Source organism: Cryptomeria japonica, chromosome 2, assembly GCF_030272615.1.
Source record: "Cryptomeria japonica chromosome 2, Sugi_1.0, whole genome shotgun sequence".
In the NCBI taxonomy this organism is placed as follows: Eukaryota; Viridiplantae; Streptophyta; class Pinopsida; order Cupressales; family Cupressaceae; genus Cryptomeria; species Cryptomeria japonica.
This window is the reverse complement of record NC_081406.1, coordinates 592,694,786-592,711,256: the sequence shown is the minus strand read 5'-3', so window position 1 is coordinate 592,711,256 and position 16,471 is coordinate 592,694,786. Positions and strand designations below refer to the sequence as shown.

General features: G+C 37.4%; 1 protein-coding gene across 1 annotated transcript in view; it reads right to left on the bottom strand.

Annotated features, from left to right (window-relative positions):
- Window positions 1-15,012, bottom strand: part of LOC131051518 (uncharacterized) — a 79,508-nt gene extending 64,496 nt beyond the window's left edge. Inside the window, exon 1 of the mRNA XM_057986087.2 lies at window positions 14,656-15,012. Within this exon, the coding sequence (XP_057842070.1) occupies window positions 14,656-14,830 (175 nt within the window). The 5' untranslated portion in view covers window positions 14,831-15,012. The remainder of the gene's footprint in view (window positions 1-14,655) is intronic.
- Between the last annotated feature and the right edge of the window lie 1,459 nt (window positions 15,013-16,471).

The following is a 16,471-nucleotide window of genomic DNA, read 5'->3' as shown; positions in this document are numbered from 1 at the left end:
CCATTCCTGATTGGCTGAAAGAGAGACTGACAAGGGTAGTTGTGGAAGAAGATGTGTTTGACTTGGAAAGCCTTATAGGAAATTCTCATGAGGTAATGGAGAAGAAGAAGGCCACAAAGATGTCTAAGGTAATTAGAGATGAGACAGGATCCAGGAAAGTGCAGGTAGCTACACCAGTGGTGGACAAATATGAGGATGAAATTCTTGCAGAAGAGTATGACTTAGAAACATTTGAACTTGGTCCACTTACCTCTGAACAAGCGATGGAAGAAGCAACTGATTCATTTGAAGCACTTAAAGATAAACTCAAAGAAGAAATGGAAAAGAATAAGAAGCTTCAAAGGGAGGTCAGTGCTTGGAGGAACTATTTTAGTCACCTTAATCAGCCCTTGAGACGTCAGGATCCAGCAGTATCTCCTTTACAAGCACTCCCTCTTGAATCAGTAGGCGAGGCAGAAAGGGTGAAGCACTTGGTTCAGCTTATGAGCTCTTGGATTGATAAATCCCACACGGTAGCCGTTGAATTTGCAACAAGAATGATGAAGACAGTTCATCGAGCTATCCAGGTTCTTGAGATTATCCATAATCTAATGATAACTGTAGCTGCATTCACTCACACTAGAGATGTTATCATTCTTGTCTTACAAATGATAAGACAAACACCAAGACGGATTCTAGCACAAGAAAAGATAATGGATGGAGGAACCCATAACCTCCTACAGTGGTCAGCTCTGCTCCAGATGAAAGAGGTCCTTTTTGAAGACATCAACACCAGATGCAGTCGAGTTGAAGGTATCATTCATCCAATTCAAGATAAGGTGTTTGAGGTGTTGTGTACCATTCTTGACAGGCGGATCAAGATTGAGACAAATGTGGACATCCAAGAGTTCGAGGAGAGAGTCAAGGTCATCTTTTGCAAAGAGGAGAACATCATCACAGATAAGCAACGAGATCAGATGTACACTACTATGTTCTTGATTGAGAAGACCAAAGAACTTGAACCTGGATGGGAGACAACTCTTCTCACTACTTTTGATCAAGTCCTTCACTTGGAAGAACGAATGAAGAATCTTCCTGAGATTCCCATTGCTGAGATTGAGGGAATTGTGTCCAGATTCATTGAATATGCTAAGAAAGAGCATAGGAAAGGGAACAACATTCTAGATGAAAAGTTGTTATAGGATGATGTTGCAGCTTAATTCCTATTGGTCTATGTCTCCTCGGTTTTTGTGCCAATTCTTTATTGGCTATGGATTAGTGGTGTTTATCTAAATGGGGACTTCTTTTGTAACAAACCCTAATTAGGGTTTAGGTGTCAAAATCTCAGCCGTTGATCTTCTTTTGATCCGGGCCATTCATTGTATTTGAGGATGCTATATATACCCTCACTCATTTCATTTTTTAACAGTTAGAGAAGTTAGAGAAGAGAGAGAGCTTAGAGAGAAGAAAGTTAGAAAGTTATTGTTGTAGCAAGATTGAGTAGTGAAGAAAGAATTTTGAACAATTGTTGTCCATTTGGCTATCAGATCAATAAAATATTGAAGTTATGGTGTTTTATTGCAATACTTGTGGCTATCTTTATGTTTGTTTATCTTCTTGAATCACTCTCAGTTGAAGTAGCATTTAAGTTTTAAGTTTGAAAGATGAAGTGTTGTGCTTGATCTTTGATAAGATTCATATTCCAAACCACTAGCTTCTTACTGATTGTAAGGACGCCTTCTGTGGTCAACTGGAAACCTTGAGATTGATTAAGAATTCAATCATTCCTGGAAGTATTGATATGTATCTCTATGATAGCATCTATATCCTTGATGATTTGAAAAACTATTGAATCCCCTTAGAAGATCGCATCAATTCCAGTAGAATTGTAATTCTTGGCGAAACTGAAATTGGTAGAATCTTATCAAGTCTAGTCTTCATTGAGTCATTCTTACGAATAGTTTAAGTATCTCTTCCTTGAAACCCTTACCTTTTGACATTTTTTGAAAATCTGTTAGTGTTAAGAAAATCCTGTTCCTGCATTTGGAAAGAAAGTAACGTGGACAAGCTTTCTCTGAAAGTACGTAAGGCCCCTTGAAGAAACAGCATATACAACGACCACTGGTGCTTATCCACACGTAGAGATCCTACAACAAAGAACCTTTAAGTCATCCCGATTAATCCTTTTCGCGACATCTTCAGCATTCGGAGACTTTAATCAAGAGAGGATAAGGTACCTTTTAGGTATTTTATTCTGTGATTGGTCGTGTACAAAATACACATCAACAAATCCTTAATCCATACCACTAGCCTCTTGCCGTTGGTAAGTGCGCCTTGTGTGGTCAACTGGAATTTTAAGTAAGCTTAACTTCAACTATTACGCATCCTTTGACAAGCATCAACTTGGATGGTGTCAACGTTTGATGTTGATAGCCTGAAAATCTTTAAGTATACCTTAGATGATTGCACTAAGCTTGTGTCAATACCTGATTGTGAGACCTTGCCTGGTTTGATTCCACTAAATCCATTCATCATTTCCTGCATTCCTAGGCCTAGAATAGACTTCCTGAACCCCATTCCTTTTGCCCATTTTTTAGTAAGAAGTAAATCCAGAGCCATATTGATAAATCTTAAGTTGTCAGCACACCTATTCCGCATCATTCATGATAATCCAAACATTTGCGTAAGTCCCCAAGTGAAACAAAGCAATTCACATCAACCATTGAGTTACCCACTCGTCAAGACCTGACATGTAGAAACCTTGGAATCATTTTAGTTGATCTCATTCTTAGCATCTGAGGTGATTTTGTTCAATAGAGGGTAAATTATCTTGGTAATCTATTCTGTATTGTTATGTGCGTAAAATACACATCAACAGGAGTGTAGAGCATGAAAATGGAGATGCCCTAATCTTTTGTGCCAAATCTCGTTTGAATTTGTAGTCTTATGAATTAGGGCTTGAGTGGGAGTAGTGCATAGTTTGTAAAGGCATCCGTGTCTGACTCCTATAGTATGAGCCTTCTTGATTGTGGAGTTCTTTGGCCATGCTAGAACTTTGCCTTCCATAAAGGTTATCCTATACCCATTGTCTTCAAGTGCAGAAATGGATACTAGATTTCTCTTTATCCCTGGCACAAATAATACTCCTGTGAGCTGTAGAGATATGCCTGATTTCAGATTTATGTTACAGGTTCCAATCCCTTTGACTGGATAGTGTTGTGACGTATTCACACATCGCCCCATTGCAAATGGGGACCCCTACTTTTTGCTTTCTAGGGTTAGTTTAGTTTGCTTGGTTGCCCGGTCTTGGCTATTAGTCTTTGCATTTAAGGGTTGCCAAGGGGCTCATTAGGATAGCAGGCTCTGCTTGAGTCAGGTGGATCTACTCAAGAGGTCAGGTCAATTGAGTGATTAGGGGTTATTTAGATCATTCTTAAGGTGTTTTTTTTGTGTACTATCCGGTCGCACTTCAAGTTGCTAAATCAAACCTTGGTTGAATGCATAATGTCCTCCTAGGTCCCATCCCTTACATCAAGGACAGAGCGAATTCGCCTTTAGAAGTCTGGAATGTCATCCTAATCTTCAAATGTCCTGAAATTTGGCTAAGTCTGGAATGTCATCCTGATCCTGAAATTTGACTAAGTTTGTGTTGCGACATATTCACACATCGCCCCATTGCAAATGGGGACCCCTACTTTTTTCTTTCTAGGGTTAGTTTAGTTTGCTTGGTTGCCTGGTCTTGGCTATTAGTCTTTGCATTTGAAGGGTCGCAAGGGGGCTAATTAGGATAGCAGGTTCTGCTTGAGACAGGTGGATCTACTCAAGAGGTCAGGTCAATTGAGTGATTAGGGGTTATTTAGATCATTCCTAGGGTGTTTTTTGTGTACTATCCGGTCGCACTTCAAGTTGCTAAATCAAACCTTGGTTGAATGCATAATGTCCTCCTAGGTCCCATCCCTTAGACCAAGGGCAGAGCGAATTCGCCTTGAGAAGTCTGGAATGTCATCCTGATCCTCAAATGTCCTAAAATTTGGGGAATGTCATCCTGATCCTCAAATGTCCTGAAATTTGGCCAAGTCTGGAATATCATCTTGATCCTGAAATTTGACTAAGTCTGGAAAATTGAAGAATCCTCCAAAACTAGATTTTGCATTATAACTCCTGGAGGTCTGAAACCACTCTCAAACATCCTGACAATATATATGGAATATAACTTAAAGTATAAACTTATACTAAAATGTTATATTCCATATATGAATCCTAACGGAGAGGCTAGAATGTGAATTTCGCTCCTGACCCTTCCAAAGGGTCCAGAGCAAAATTTCACAAAGGACCTAAATTCTTCACCTAAATCATTGAATGGTTGAGCAAATTTGCAAGGATATGGAAGGAAATGGATCTAGGATCAAGTCTATGACAAAGTCAAGTCAGTTTGAAGGTGAATTGAGCCTAGAATAGGAATTTCGCTCCTGACCCTTCCAAAGGGTCCAAAGCGAATTCCTCTATAAGACACTCTACATTGCCCAAAGCCATGAGCTAATCCATGTCCTAGGTATTATTGAAGGCAATTCACTTGTTTAAATGAAGAAATGTGGGAAATGGAGTCAGAAATCAACCCAAAATGCAAATTTCGCTCCTGACCCTTCCAAAGGATCTAGAGCGAAATTCTTGTAAGACCCTATTTCTTCACAAATCTTGAACTAGATGCCAACTTGAGGAGCAAATTCACTTGATCACGATGGAAGGAGGCCTAAGAAGTTATATCCAAGCCAAAGAAGGGAGGAAAAAGGTGAGAAATGAGCCCAAGTAAGAATTTCACTCCTAACCCTTCCAAAGGGTCCAAAGCGAAATTCACATAACCTTCATTTTCTTCCTTGTCATGGCCAAGTTTTGGACTTCTAAGGCATGGTTGGAGTGACCTTGAGGTGTTCTAGCCTTTGAAAGAGGATTTGAGGTGATGAAATGGTGAAAATCAATCTAGAATGGAAATTTTGCTCCTCACCCTTCCAAAGGGTCCAGAGCGAAGTTCTCCATAAACCTCATTTTCTTCCTTGTTTGGGCCAACATCCTTGTTCCTTGGACATGGTGGGGGTAGATGGACATGTTCTTGCCTTAAGAAGTGTGAAATCAACCTAGAATGGAAATTTCGCTCCTGACCCTTCCAAAGGGTCCAGAGTGAAATTCTCCATAAACCTCATTTTCTTCCTTGTTTGGGCCAACATCCTTGTTCCTTGGACATGGTGGGGGTAGATGGACATGTTTTTGCCTTAGGAAGTGAGAAGAATGGAGCTAAGTAAGAGTAAACAAGCAAATCTTGAATTTCGCTCCTGACCCTTCCAAAGGGTCTAGAGCGAAATTCCTCAAACCACTTATTTTCTCGTGTGAAGCCAAAACATTGGTTCCTATGGTGTGGTTGGAGGTGGAATGATATATTTTTGCCTTGCAAGACGAATTGAAGTTAAGGAAATGAAGGATCAAGTCTAAAACTTGAATTTCGCTCCTGACCCTTCCAAAGGGTCCAGAGCAAAATTTTCAAAATCTCCTCTTTCTCTCAATTTTATGTTAAGACAAGCGTTGATGAAGGTGAATTGGACTTAAAGATGGCCATAGGCATGTACTTGAATAGGTTATGAGTCCAAAAAATAATGGAATTTAGACCAAATCATGAATTTCGCTCCTGACCCTTCCAAAGGGTCTAGAGCGAAATTCCCAAAATCACCTAATTTGCTCATGATGAAGGCCAAGAGATGGATTCCTAGGCCTTGGTGGAGAGAAGACTAGTGTATGCTTGTCTTGGGAGGAAATTTAGAGTAAGGAAATAATGGAATGACCAAATCATGAATTTCGCTCCTGACCCTTCCAAAGGGTCTCGAGCGAAATTCCCAAAATCACCTAATTTGCTCATGATGAAGGCCAAGAGATGGATTCCTAGGCCTTGGTGGAGAGAAGACTAGTGTATGCTTGTCTTGGGAGGAAATTTAGAGTAAGGAAATAATGGAATTTAGACCAAATCATGAATTTCGCTCCTGACCCTTCCAAAGGGTCCAGAGCAAAATCCTTTCAAACTCCTATTTTTCACCTTGCTTGAGCTAGGCAAAGGGCTAGTTGTGAGATTATGATGGGAAGAGGTTTGAAGGCTAGGCCTAAGATTATGAAATGATGAAATGAGGTCTAAATTGAGCAAAATAGCAAATTTCACTCCTGACCCTTCCAAAGGGTCCAGAGCAAAATTCTTATAAGGCCTGTCCCTGGGGAGGATCCAAAAGCAAATTCCATTTTGATCCCTTTTTGTTAATGATTTAAGGTAGAAATACTATGTTAAGATAAATATATCATGTGTGCTTAATCATCTTTCGGTTTGTTTTGCAGATGGAAGAAAATCAGGCCAGGACAAGGATGACCTATTCTAAGCCCATCATCATCATGGACATTCCAAAGGCATGGAGGAGGACTCAAGATGCTTCTAAAGCGTTGGAAGGCTACAAGTGTTCGAGGAGTTCCAGGCTATCCTCAAAAGACTCCATTCTACCACACAAAAGACCCACATGATGACAGAGAAGAATGACCTTACCAACACTTCAAGGCAAGGTATCCTACCGGAGAAAGAAGAACTTGACAGTAAGGAAGCCTCATCAAGCACATAGAGAATCAAGGAGTGCATCATTCATCGCATCAAGGACAAAGGAGGATCAACTAAGATACAAACGTCAGACAAGGTGGCATCCCAGTCACTTTCCCTCCAGTCGGATTGGTCCACCTCAGCATGTCCAAATTCAATGTACCTAATTTATCAAGGATGGCACAAACTTCGGTGTACCTACCCCTACTTCCTATTGATCCACACTCATTGAATGTAATTTTCTCATTGGCTAAGGAAGTTTGTTATAACAAACCCTAATTAGGGTTTCTATCTTGTAATCCTAACCATTGATTCTAAGTCAATCAGAGCCATCAATTTGTAAAGGGCTCTCTATATAAAGCCCTAGCCCTAGCTCTTCATTTGTAAAGGTTAATAGTCGGGGAATAGTTAGAGATAGTCAATAATCAGTAGTGGTAGTTCAAGAGCAATTAGCTTTTAGGGTAGAGTAGAAAGAGAAGGCAAAGATTGTTGTCAAGACATTGTTGCAAAAGACATGTAAACTTCATTGAAGAAATGGTGAATTATATGTATTGATTCGACAATTTGCATGGTCTCTATACTTCTCAAATTTAATTTCATGTTATTAGATGAATGGAAGGAATTTGTATGATCAATGGTGAAATTTGTATATCCATACTACTAGCGGTTTATTGATTGCAAACTTGCCTTGCGTAGTCAACTAGAATCATTCAACTTAAGCTTAACTTCAATTATCGCTTCTTCATTGATATGCATCAACTTGATGGTGTCTATGCTTGTAGCGGTGATCTGAACATCATAAAGCTATCCTTAGAAGATCGCACTAACCTTGTGAAGATGATCATAGCATGTCAAAGCACGACTTATTTAGAGTTTCATCAAAGGTCATCCATTGCTCCTACATTCTTAGCATTAGAATTAGATTCCTCTCCAACCCTTATCCTTTTTTCCCTTTTTTAAAAGTCAAGGATCAGTAAAGACCCACGTTCCAGTGATATCCAAAGTAAATCAGACACTCTGGTCATCAAATGTAAGTCCCCTTGTGATTCCAGCAAAATCACATCATACCGCAAGAGCTTATCCACACGTAGAGACCCTACATATCAGAACCTTGGAGTTGCTCTGATTGATCCTTCGACGAGATCTGTAGTAGTCGGGGAAACTTTTTTCAAGAGAGAATAAGATACCTTGGTATTTTATTATGTGTGTCATGTACAAAAGACACATCAATAGGTAGTTAGAATCATCCCCAATGGTTACTTCCTCATCAGAATTCTCCACCATAGTGTCTAGGTGTTCTCTAAATCCGGTGATATGACGCGAGGCTCCACTATCAATCACCCAGGTGTTGAGGCTGGTTGAGACTTGGCTTGATAAGGCTGAATAGAAGACAAACTTCTCGGGTTCATTCTCCATGCTAGCTTTTTCAATTTCAACAATGGAGGCTTGTTGTTTTGGCCTATCCGAACACTTCATGGCATAATGTCCATACTTATCACATTTGAAACACTGCACTTGGGATATGTCTCTCCTCTTCTTGGAAGAGCCTTTTCTATTGGTGCCCTTGTCCTTCTTCCTCTTGAAGTTCCTCTTTTTCCCTTTCTTGTGAGAGTGAGAGTTCAACACATGAATATCTTCATTGGTGATATTTTGGTCAATCCTCCTGGTGATCAATCTGGATTCTTCTTGAATGCAATCCGTCTTCAACCGATAAAATTTGGGGAGCTTTGAACGTGCACTTATTCCTTGAATAAATGATTCCCATGATGTTGGGAGTCCATTTAGAGCCATCAACGTTAATTCCTTGTTGTCAATTAGATGACCAATTGTAGAAAGTTGGTCCCTTAATTCAGTGATCCTCATAAAATATCATGTGATAGTTTCTCCCTTATATGACATCTTCACATGATGGAGTTGTCTTTTCAACGTGAGAGCTCTGATGGTATTGTTTATTTCATACATGTCTTCAAGTGATTTGAACATGCGGTATGTTGTGTCATACTTTGAAATAACTGGAACTATATGGTCTCTAACAGCATCCACGATCACTTTCATGGCTTTTCCATTGTTCTTGTTTCATTGAATTTTCTCAACATCATCGTCTAGTTTAGGTATGTTTCCCTTTATAAATGAATCTAGTTCATTTTCCTTCAAGGTAAGCATGATCCTAAACTTCCATGATACAAAGTTAGATGCTCCTTCAAGACGATCTTCAAATCTGACTCCGCTTGCCATTATGAAGAAAGGAATGTGATTTTTCTTGAGAGCAAAATGATAGTCTAGATAATCTACTATCTCAAATCTAATCGGATCTTCCTTGACCTTGCTCTGATACCATGTTAATGTAGATTAGATTTCTTAGTAGATAGAAATAGAGGTATCTTTTAATTTTATGTTTCACAAATGATGCTCTTACTAACCTACGAATCTTGCAGGTTGCTGCAAGTATAAAGAGGAAATAGTATATGCACACATTGCTGAGTGTTGAGAATGGACCGATCTTCAAAGGCATGCACTAATGGATTGCTGTTGTATACTTCTTTCAACTTTCTTCAAATATATATAGATTCGATCTTGATTGGCACTAATTGATTTTGGTGCCTCTCCAATTGTTTTGAATCCGATATATATATGAAGCAATATATGGAGACATGTCTCCGTAGAGTCATGTGCCTACGCGGACATAGTCCGCGTAGAGGCAAAAACATGCTTTATCGGATGGTTTACATTATCGGTTTTCTCAACACCGATTCACTTGTAATTAGTTTAGACAATAACCATTACAATTTGTTAGGCCGATACACAAAGCACGTTAGAAATATGAATCAGTTCGATACCTTTATCGAACAGGAATAATATTAGAATTATTAATGGTGTCGATATCATACTATGCTATCGATATTATTAATAAGAATATTGAAATCGATATTGAAGTCTGAATTATTATAAATAATACGATGATTATTGTCAGCACGATTATGATTGTATGACTGATATGAATAACGGCAATATCAAGACAAAGTCAGTCATGTATACATATATATGTATACATGATAGTTATCTTGCTGTAGTTAATCATGAATTAAGACAATCAACAATCATAGTAAAAATACAAGGAAAGGATAGTAATCAAATGCTCAAGGCCGAAAGGCCACTTATGTATTTGATTTCAAGAATAGGAGTAATCCGACCGAAGCTACAAATCATTAACATTGTGTAGGGCAAGTTTGGGATACATTCATGTGCATAAATTTAGGCCACATTTGTGTAGGTAGGTTTAAATCTAGATCACACTCATCACACATATTCGAAGCATCATTAGGGTTGGGTGGTTAGGTCATAATCTTACTAGCGTTGCAAACTACTGGTAAAGCCCAACCTATTGAACAAGAGCATCTAAGCTAAGAGTAGAATAGTTAAGCACACTAGCAAACTATGCCATACTCAATGTTTTTGCACCCTCAATTCAAATCATACTATCCCACATTATTAATAGATTCTGCAAGCCACTTTCAACGTTGTTGCACCCTCTATGGAAAAGAAGTTAACAAAATAGAAATTAATAATAAACCAAGATTAGCATCAATGATGATGTCAAGCCTTGGTATGATCTAAGTTAGTGTAGTTAAATCTATTAGATTTATTCAAGCAATTTTAGGTGATTGTAACTATGAATGTAAACTAGTATAGATATCTTAAATGCATATATCTAAAAGACACCAAGAGATATCAATCTTGAGGTGCCTATCTCTCTTAAATTACCTCATGACTGATATCCCTAATGATAAGCGCCTCAACACTAATATCTCTCGGACTTTTAGATAGATATGTTTAAGATATCTATACTAGAATACTCAATATTTATCTGTATCATAATTTCTTTTGTTTTCGTTTTTTTAATTATATTAAATATTATATATTTATATGTAACTTGTTTTATTCATGGAATACATAATATCTACTTACTTGTATGATGTGGTAAAATATATTTAAAATATCTTAATTTTACTTACTATTTTATTTGATACATATATATTTAAATGAAAAAATATTTACTTTATTTTTCTAAATTTAAAAAAAAAGTGTATACTTAATTTCATTAAATTATTTTATTCACTATAGTTAAATGAAAATAACAATGCACAAAAATGATGCAAGAGCATCCTAGGTGTAAGGGCAACCTTGCATCACCCAAACAAAATTTCTAAGGCTTTATGCTTATTTTATTTTCAACGAGTTGTTTTGCAGGTAGAGTAAATGATTTTTACTATACGGCAGTTAGTTTTACTTTTACCGTCAATAACCAGGATACAATTACTGTGCGAGAATTTATTTTTGAAATTTATTTTATTATTTCCTGCATAATATGGCACATTGGATTTTGGAAGTTTAAATTTGAAAGTCATTGAAGACAATGTCAGCAAGGGTTACAAAAGAGCACTCAAATTATATGCCTACAAATTGATTTTTTTTACACTGATGGCTAAAAATAAATGCAGTTCTTTCATGCAGATGCCAAGTATAGAGTTGGATATCATTTTTAAACAAAGTTGCATGGACACAAATACGGATACAATATCGGATACGGATACGACCATTTCTCAAGACCCCCAATATGGATACAACTGATACGACATTCATTAAATAACACATACACATATTTAACACAATTTTCCAAGTTATTAGAGGAGATTTTCATTACTTTAAATGCAATATAGATGTATAATTGCTACATAAATAATTACAAGTTGATTTAATAGTTTACAATATGCAAAAAATAGTAGAGTTGCATTGGAAGATAACCCAAAAAAAGGGTCGCTGAAGTAGAAAAGCATTTCATTTGTCTTCCTCATTTGATGAAGGCTTTGTTTATATAAAAAAAAAAATTTTAAATTGCATGATTAAAGTTTGTGTAAATTAAGTTTAAGAAGATTTACGTCAAATTTTCAAAAAATCAAATCACACAATATTTGGCACGGTTGGAAAATCAAGGTTTTTGGGCACGTGTGGGTACGGTATTTGATGCGTATCCGTGTTGTATTGTATCTATATCCTTATTGAATATAGGGATATGCACACCCAAGGAGGGGCAGAGGCGTACCGGGCTACTCTGTTTTTAAATGTAAAAAAATATCCAAATAAGGTGTGGAGATTGAGAGGAAACATCCAAAAAACTTCTAGGCACCATAATTGGTGATTTATACTATTTCAAGTAATAAAATAAGATTATTTCCAAATTTGGGCGTATGATTTTGGGGAATAATTTAGAAGCATCAAATTTGGCATCCAAAATGGGAGTTACATCACTCATAATTGATGGAAGCAAATTTAAGTTGAAAATTTGGAAAAACAGCTCATTTGGGACCTAGTAAGTAGTGTGAAATTAAAGTGAAGAGCAGGATTGGAAAATTCAGCCTAGAAGGCATCCACTACAGGAAGGTACAGCAGAATGGAAGTGTGTTTGCAGGTGTATGATGCCTGCAAGTTGGAGTGGTCAAGATTCTGCATCCCATAGATCACCTGATTGAAGATTGTTAGGTCTTCATTGGAGATAAGTTGCACAGTTGTGCATTGTTTTCCTTCATGGTCCCAATCCAATTATGTATGACTGCAATTTCTGATATAACAGCCCTTGCTGCTGTAGAAGAGGTCTCGAGACCCTTGCTAGTCTGTAAAATCAGATTTGTAATCTTTTTCTTGAAGAGTAATAGGTAGAGTTTCATTGATAACAACTTGTGGTGCTCTGTGTTCCAATTTGTGAAAGTGTTTGTTGGGGACTACCCTTCATAAATTGCTGCTTTTGAAGAAGTGCGTTGCCAATTGTGAATGTGTGAGGGGAGCACCCTTGCATCGATTGGTATCAGAATTGTGTGTGAGGGCAGTATGCTGGAATCAATTGGTATCAGAATTGTGTGTGAGGGGAGTAACCTTGCATAAAAAATATAATAATTTTATTGAGTTAGTAAACTTTTCTATGTCAGCCAAATATTTGTTTTGTTTTGTATTTTAATCATTTTCATATGTTGGTGTAGTGTCATAAAATTGCGCCTCCTGCAATTTTAACCACATTTGAGGTCCTCAACTTGGCGACAGCACCCTTCTTTCTAACCAGGACCTCTTTCTACATGTTCACCCCGGTGACTCCTTCCTGTTTGAGCCTTGAGATAGCCTCAGGACCCTGTCCGGCCCCAAGATAGGGCAGGACAAGGGCACCATCTTGGGCAGGACAAGGGTGTGGCGCCCCTGTCCCACCCTCTTAGGGTGGCCCCAAGATAGGTCCCCCCGGCCTTATCTGCACTTCGGGATCCCAAATCTCCCCAATGTCAATCTTTGGTGAGATGCATTAATCTTCTGAGGTATGTATAAAAAGGAGTTGGTTTTCTCATTTGAGGGGGAATTCAAGCGAAGTGGATCATAAGCAAGCATAGACGAAGATATACATCATCAAGCATTCAAGCATTCAAGTCTTCTTCATTCATCCATTGGAGCAATATTACAACATTCATTTGCAAGCATGTACGTGTGTTAGGGTTTTGTCATGTTACATGCCATTCCATGCAACACTTGTGATTACATTCAAAAAGCAAAGCAATCATCATCAACAAGTTGCAGATCTACAAGGTATACATTTCCATTGTTTACATTTAAGCATTTGCAATTACTTTCTTTCAAGGTTGATTCCTCAACCGGGGTTTGACTAAGGCAAACCCCCATCCACAACCCCTTTTCCTCTCTTTTTTGTGTGTAGGTTGCAAGTGCATAGCTGTAATTGCAGATTTAAGCTTCATTTGCAGAGGCGGAAGAACCCTTTTCGTTTCGCAGATTTTGTGGAGGACCATGTACATTGTCGCCACGATCCTGACGACTTTTCTCCAAATTTGTAGGACAAATCCATATCAATCTAATTAACTCAGATCCGAAGTTATAATGCAATCCCGAACCTGTAGCTCCTCATTTCACTCAATCTCTCTCTTTGTTCCACATAGTCAATGAGTCAACTTTCCTATTTACAAAAGAGGGTGAAACACACTTCAACCCTTGCAATCCACTCGGAATTCACATCCAGTGGAATCAACCCCTCTTTTGAATGTAAAGTTCTCCCAAGTGAAAATCATCCTGGTGACTTCCTTTCTCTCTCCTAGGTGGGGAGTCACTAGGGTCCAATTTTCCACTTTACAGTTGGCTCTTTAATATTTTTTGTTAACACACTCATGCCATTACACTCCACACCTTGCTGCCACTGTAGTTGCACCTCTTGTCCTAAATAGCTCTAATTTAGCATTTTTTGAAATGATTAAAAATGTATTGCACCAAATCAAGAGCAGCCAGCCTCATTTCAAACTACTAAATTTAGTTACAGCTGGTCCTACTTGAGAACCACCTTTGTTCTTTAAAGTTCTATCAGTTTAGAATAAATTTTTCATGAAGATAACTTCTTTATCCATTTTGATGACTGAGAGCTATGGCAGTGTCCAACAAGGAATGAGCCTCTCTGAAGCTCAGAAATAAATTAGCAAAATTTTCCTTCTCTTTGCTCAAAGACTTTAGTTACCCTTAATCAATTGAATCGAACACAGTTGCATCCAAATATATCTTTAATAAAATAGTCAAAACAGATTAGATACCAACTTTAACGATAATTTCAATTAGAATGGATGTGGAAAGCAACCCTTATTTTGCGTTTCATCATTCAACTCTGATACATTGTTAAGTGGAATAAGCAATCGCTGAAGCAAATATAAAAGCGTAAAGATGCCCCTGAACTTTTATTTACCCTAATTTCTGTAATTCCAAGATTCCCAAAACTCACTGAAATTCCTAAGTCCCTAAATTCAAATTCATATTTGTTCAGTTTCTCACTCTATAGATTCAAACTCCATATTTATCTAAACAACAGCAAGGCTCTTTGCAATGCAGTCCATTCCAGTCAAGTCTGCTATGTTTTCTAATTTCAAAGGAACGAGAAACCCTTTGGCATGTCATAATTTTGCTTTAAAAGAGCACCAACACAAGGAAAAAAGAAAAAAGTATGCTACAGCAAATTGTAAAAGACGAACCTGGTTTTGGGGAAAACAACCGAGTGGGCATTATAGAAAGTGAAAGGCCCTTTTTATACGACCTCCCCTGCAGTGAAATGGAGGCGGACTGGACAGCTGGTCTTGTTCTTGCAGTTGCTCCCACTGAAGATGGAGGAAAGTAACAAACTGGTGTGGAAGTTGAACAAGAAGCCATTGCTATTGCTGGTTTAATCTACAGAAGTGAGGCGTTTGAAGTTATGAATGCAGTTCGCCTGAAAGGGGAAGCTTTCTCCCACCCTACCTGGCTATTTTAGGAGATGATCCTGTGGAAGTGGGGCTCGTAAATTGTTTGAGGAGGCGGCTTTTCCAAAATAATATCAAGGTGTTGTGGTGGCTAAGTCTCCTATGTAATAATTTGAAGGATATTATTTGAAATTTATTATGCTCCTTTTGTCGTCTTTTGGGCTGGTTTTGGTGTTGTGTTTCTCTATTTTTTATAGAATAGTGTTCGTGTTACTATTTATAGAATTTATTAGAAAAAAAAAAAAAATTGATTGGTTTTGAAGTGTGAATTTCTTAATATCAATTTTTAATTAAGATTAGTTTTTAATGAATATGATCGTCATGGTGTAAGATCAAACATATGTATCATAAGATTGGTTCTTGAAATGATGGGAAATGGGATCCTAGTCTAGAAACATAAACTAAAATCTCAAATTAATATCACTCATTCAGAGGAATAATCAATAAGATTTAACTCCAGCCCTAAAGGAGAGTTGAATGTTGTGTGTGATTATTTCCTCTTTTCATGTTTGATATGATTTGATATGAATATGTGATGACAAGGTAAAATGATGCAAAATTGACAATATTCAACATAAACAAAAAGATATAGAACTAAACTAGAAATGAGATATAGAAAGGAACCTGAGAGCCTAAAAATGTCAATCAAGTGTGTTAGGAACCCTAGACCTTGAGGTGTTTCCATCAACTAAAACCTCATATTTTGATTCTAAATGCTTTGTACGTCATTCCCTCCAAAATTTAGCAAAAAATGTCAGTCACATGTGCAAATCATCATAGACCAAGGTTTTCGCCTATTCAAAGTCTAGAATTATTTGTTTGTGTGCTCTTTGCAATCTAAAACTTTCTACTATCAGATTTGTAATTGGCACATAGAAGAGGGAAAAATGGTTGTGTTATATAGGGACTTGCCTAAGTCAAACCCCCTTGTTGGTGTTTCAACCTCCACAACAACTACGGTGATGATAAGAGCTTCCTCTTGGTAGGGTAGATGCTAAATCAGATGATTTGAAATGTTGAATTGATAAGATTATACCTTAGGATTAATAATGGTGGTGATGCAATGCTTTTTAGATAAGTTTTCCAAGTGTTGATGCAATAACATGATAAATCATAACCAAAACCATCGTGAAAATATACTTGAAGATAAATTGTAGTTTGATGATCCTTTTACTAAGATCTTATCTTGGTGAAGGAAAAATTGCTCTTGAATTGGAATGATTGAATTGTTAAATTGTGAATTAGGATTTTAGAATGATAAATGATTGCTTTATATAGGGTTCTCAAGGTATTTCTGCATTTAGGCCAACTTCCAACGATCATATCAAAATATTAGAATCGGGTCACAAATGGCAGGAATTGGCACTCCAATGTGTTCAAATTTGGGCTCCTTTTGATAAATATATATGCCAGATGATCCTTAGTGGCAACATACTCAACTTTGACCTCATGATCTACAACCCTTTCTCTCAAAAAGTGATACTTTATGGATATATGATTAGTGTGTGAATGAAGAACTAAATTCTTAGAAATATTAATCACACTAGTATTG